The sequence below is a fragment of the Mandrillus leucophaeus genome, unplaced genomic scaffold, assembly GCF_000951045.1.
Source record: "Mandrillus leucophaeus isolate KB7577 unplaced genomic scaffold, Mleu.le_1.0 Scaffold26, whole genome shotgun sequence".
NCBI classification, from domain to species: domain Eukaryota; kingdom Metazoa; phylum Chordata; class Mammalia; order Primates; family Cercopithecidae; genus Mandrillus; species Mandrillus leucophaeus.
In genome coordinates, this window is record NW_012102698.1 from 4,164,267 (window position 1) to 4,169,176 (window position 4,910).

The 4,910-nt window shown below is 55.2% G+C and overlaps 1 protein-coding gene across 2 annotated transcripts in view; it reads left to right on the top strand.

The window, feature by feature from the left end:
- Window positions 1–2,969: 2,969 nt before the first annotated feature.
- Window positions 2,970–4,910, top strand: part of TTC38 (tetratricopeptide repeat domain 38) — a 37,630-nt gene continuing 35,689 nt past the window's right edge. For both annotated transcript variants that reach the window (XM_011984047.1, XM_011984048.1), the window contains exons 1-2: window positions 2,970–3,071; window positions 3,513–3,590. In XM_011984047.1, coding sequence (XP_011839437.1) covers window positions 3,039–3,071; window positions 3,513–3,590 — 111 coding nt within the window. In that variant the 5' untranslated portion in view covers window positions 2,970–3,038. The remainder of the gene's footprint in view (window positions 3,072–3,512; window positions 3,591–4,910) is intronic.

Sequence of the window (4,910 nt, forward strand, 5' to 3'; positions counted from 1 at the left end):
TACTAGTTGAACCCATGTACTAGTCAGAATTCTATTGACTTAATACACAGTGAAGTGAATACATCATTGCTCATTAACTTCTCCCCTCCTCAGCCAGGGCCTTTGCCCTCTCCCCAGGCTGCCTCTGGCCGCCAGGCTGGAAGTGGTAGAGGAAGCGGGTGGGGGCGAGGAGAGATCTGACCTGGCTGACACTTGTGTTGCTGCTGGCATCTGCCTGCACTCACCTGCAGGACTGACCCTTCCCTGGAGGGCGTGTTAGGCTCTTCAGAGGGCCACTCCGAGGGTCTCACTGAAGGCCTCTCATCTGTGGTCTCGCATTTAGGGGCTTCCCAGACATCCTTCAGCCCAGGGTTTGCGATCTTTGGCCCACCTGCGACAGCCCACCACCCCCCAGACAACCCTTTTGGGCAAAGTCCTGCTTCCTGCTCTCTTTCCCCCCTGTAAGACCACACCTAGGCCAGAGGAAGCATGGGCACCCTTCCTCCTGACCAGCCGGGAGTGTGGCCTTCCCCACGGCAGCTTCTGCACCCCTTCGTCCCTCAGAGCCGCTGCCACAGGCGGACACCAGCTTCTGGGTCCCTGGCCTCCAGGAGCACAGGTCAGGTAGTCCCAGGAAGGCCCTGCCACGCAGCAGTGGTGAGCGGAAGGGGAGGGAAATTGTCACCTCATACCTGACCCCTGCAATGGTTTCCAAAGACATTGTCTCTGCTGGCCTCTGCAACTTCCACCCTGTGGTAACGTGGAGGAGGTGCCTGGCAAGTGCCTGGGGCCTTCACTGGGCTCTTTGCAAGGCTTCCTTGCCACCATTATTCTTGGCCCCTTGGGGCCCCTTGTTTTTGCAGGAGTGGAATATCAGAGACTTGAGGATTGGCCATCTTCACTTTCACCAACCAGGTGGGGGAGCAGGGAGGTACTCAGCTCAAGTGCAAAATTTAAGGGTGGAGGGGCACCAAAAAATAATCAAGACAAATTCTCTTTTATTGAGGTAAAGTTCACATAAAAGTAACCATTTATGGGAGGCTGAGGCAGGAGGATTGCCGGAGCCAGGAGTTCAAGGCTTCGGTGAGTTACCATCCCCATCCGCCCAGTCCCTGGTCACCACCAATCTTCTTTCTGTCTCTATGCTTGCCTATTCTGGACATGCATGTAAATGCAGTCATACAGGTGTGAGCTTTTGTGTCTGCCTTCCTTCAGTATGAATGAGCCTTGAAAACACTGTGAAAGGTGAAAGGTGTGTCTTCTTTGGAGAACTGTCACCTCAAATTATTTGCCCACTTTAAATTTGGGCTGTTTGTCATTTCGTTGTTGAGTTGTAAGAATTCTTTTTGTTTTTTTGAGACGGAGTCTGGCTCTGTTGCCCAGACTCGAGTGCAGTGGTACAATCTCGGCTCACTCCAACCTCCACCTTCCAGGTTCAAGCAATTCTCTTGCCTCAGCCACCCAAGTAGTTGGGATTATAGGCATGCGCCACCATGCCTGGCTATTTTTGTACTTTTTTTTTTTTTTTTTGAGATGGAGTCTGGCTGTGTCGCCCAGGCTGGAGTGCAGTGGCGCGATCTCGGCTCACTGCAAGCTCTGCCCCCCAGGTTCATGCCATTCTCCTGCCTCAGCCGCCCAAGGATCTAGGATGACAGGTGTCCACCGCTATGCCCAGCTAATTTTTTGTATTTTTAGTAGAGACGGGGTTTCACCGTGTTAGCCAGGATGGTTTCAATATCCTGACCTCGTGATCCACCCACCTTGGCCTCCCAAAGTGCTGAAATTACAAGCGTGAGCCACTGTGCCCGGCCTATTTTTGTAGTTTTAATAGAGATGAAGTTTCTCCATGTTGGCCAGGCTAGTCTTGAACTCCTGACTTCAGGTGACCCTCCTGCCTCAGCCTCCCAAAGTGCTGGGATTACAAGCGTGAGCCGCTGTGCCCGGCCAAGAATTCTTTATATATTCGGGATTCTAGACGCTTATCCAATATATGATTTACAAATATTTATTCCCATTGTGTTAATCTTTTCAGTTTCCTGAGTAGTGTCCTTGGATACAGAAAAGTTCTTAATTTTGACAAAGTCCAACTTACCTATTTTGTTGTTGTTGCTTGTCCTTTTGGTGTTACATCTAAGAATCCATTGCTAAATCCAAGGCCATGAAGATTTACTTGTTTTCTTCTAAGAGTTTTATCTTTTCAGCTCTCACATAAAACAAATATTTCAATGAAATATTTCAAAAATCAAAACTAATGCAAGAAGTCCATCATGAACAAAATATCAACATTTTAAATAAAGGCCAGATCTGCCCCTGCACTTGGTCTACGCCCTTCATTCGTGCACCCTGGGGCGGGGGCAGATTAAACTAGGGGAGCCCATTAGGCTGGGGCTGGTGTGTGGCTGATGGCAGAGTTCGGGCCGGACCGGGCCAGCCCAGAGCGAGAAACCGCTACTGCAGGAGACAGCGATTTTTCCGCGGCAAATCCTTGAGAAGGGAGGATGGGAGGCGGCGGGACGACTCAGTGAAGACTGCCCCGAACGCCAAATGAATGTGTGCCGTGCTCGCGCGTGTGGCTGCCGATCGCGACGCCATAATCTTGAAAGTGACCGCTGTCCCGGGGCTCCCTGCTCTCAAGGGACCCTGACAGCAGCCGCCTCCCCGGGAGGGTCCCCTGCAGGGAGAAGCCCCTGGCGAGGGGAGGGGGTTGGACCGCGGTGCGCGCATCCCCAGGTCCGCGTCCCCGCCCTCTTGCCCAAGGCTCCAGTCCTTTGGGGGCAGGCACGTGCACTGGGGGCTCACACCAACGCGCCCCTCCAGCCTGGCCCGGATTCCTGCAGCCCAATGGCAGGGGAGGCCGCGCACCCGTCGCGTTACAGAGTAGTCCGGCCGGGCCTCCAGGGCGCGCCCGGATCTTGGACCACGGCGGGTCTGTCCGAAACCCACCAGTGAGCAAGCGGGAGAGCGCGGCCACCCCGCCCCGCCCCTTCCGCGCCCGCCCCGCCCCCTCCCCGGAAGGCGCGGGTGCCCGCAGCTCCCCGTGGACTCCGACCCGGGGCAACATGGCCGCGTTCTCACCTCTGCGCGACTGCCAGGTACACGGAGGCTGCCCCCGGCCAGGTCCCCCTCGGGCCCCGGGTGTTGGGAGTGGCCTGGTGCTGGCGGAATGGTGGGAGACATGGCCTGGGCGCCGGACGTAGGGTGAGCCCTGGACGCACGGGCGCGTGCGCGGCAACACCTAGAAGGCACCCGAGGCGCTTTTTGTGGAGTCTCCACCGAGGGAAATAAGGGGCGCCTGTCAGGGTACTCGGGATACCCCAAGACCACCTAAAAATCGTAGCTCACTGGGCGTGGCGTGGGACGTAGAGAAGCCTGCAAAGGTGAGGGGCTCCTTGGAGTCAGCCCAGGACAGGGAACCTGAGCCCATCTTGCAGATGAGGAAGGTGGAGGTCAGAGGGGCCAGGTGACTTGTGTGTGTTGAAGTTTGAAGGGCTCCTGGGAAGAAAGCCCTGCTATTCCCTCCTTGCTGTCTGTAGGCCTGGAAGGATGCGAGACTCCCGCTCTCCACCACAAGCAATGAAGCTTGCAAGCTGTTTGATGCCACGCTGACCCAGGTATGCCTGCCTAGAGAGGCCGCGGCCCCTTCTGTGGAGGTCTAGGGGAAGGTTTTTGTTTGTTTGCTTTTGTTTTTGAGACGGAGCCTCACTCTGTCGCCCAGGCTGGAGTTCAGTGGCGCAATCTCGGCTCACTGCAAGCTCCGCCTCCCGGGTTCACGCCATTCTCCTGCCTCAGCCTCCTGAGCAGCTGGGACTACAGGCGCCCGCCACCGCGCCCGGCTAATTTTTTGTATTTTTAGTAGAAATGGGATTTCACCGTTCACAGGATGGTCTCGTTCTCCTGACCTTGTGATCCGCCCGCCTCGGCCTCCCAAAGTGCTGTGATTACAGGCGTAAGCCACCGTGCCCGGCCTGGGAAGGTTTTTAAATTGGGGAATGCTTTTTAAATTGCGCCATGACCTTAGCAATAGATGGCAGTACATCTGTGCACTCTGTACTGGAGGATGTGGGGACAGATCTCTGCCGCCCACAGAGTCCTGAGAGGGCCTCTGCACTCACCCTCCTTCCCCAGGACTCTGAGTGGTGGGTGGACAGCAGTGGGCGCCATGGGGATGTTTTTTGAGGGTGCTGGCCTCCTTGGGCCTCCCCTTGTGGCCTGCTGAGGGTCTGATGCAGGGCTCGGCTACTTAGGACATGGTATCCTGTCCTGGGATGCATCTGTGAATATACTGTCTTGACCTAGGCTGTGCCAAGACCTCCTGCCACATTACCAGTCATTTCTCTACCCATGAAGGGTCCTATAGTTTTATAACTAAGTCTCAGAAGATCCAACTAGTTTGTTTGACAGGTAGGAGAACTGAGGCTCAGAGAGTTGAACCTACTTGACTTGAAGGTTGTCCATGAATTAGAGGCAGAACCAGGGTGAACCTGGGCCTAACTACACTGATGGAAAACTAAAGCTGGCCTTGGCATGGGCAGTGAGGCCCCTGCATACTGACTTCATCCACATAACATGAGGACCCAGGGAGCTCTTAGAAGCCTACCGGCTGAACAAGAGAGGACTGATGGAATGCTGTGAGCTGCGCCATGGGTGCCCCTCCTGTTCCCAGCCTGCCCTGCTGTTCCCAGTCTGCCCTGCAGAGGGACTCTGCTGTGGGCATCTGAGTTGTTTATTTTGTGTTTGACCTGGCTCACTTGCCCTTCCTGTACCTCGCTGGCTTCTTTAGAGTACTCGATTTGTTTTTTGTTTGAGATGGACTCTTGCCCTCTCGCCTAGACTGGAGTACAATGGTGCAATCTTGGCTCACTGCAACCTCTGCCTCCCGGGTTCAAGTGATTGTCCTGTCTCAGCTTCCGGAGTAGCTGGGATTACAGGCA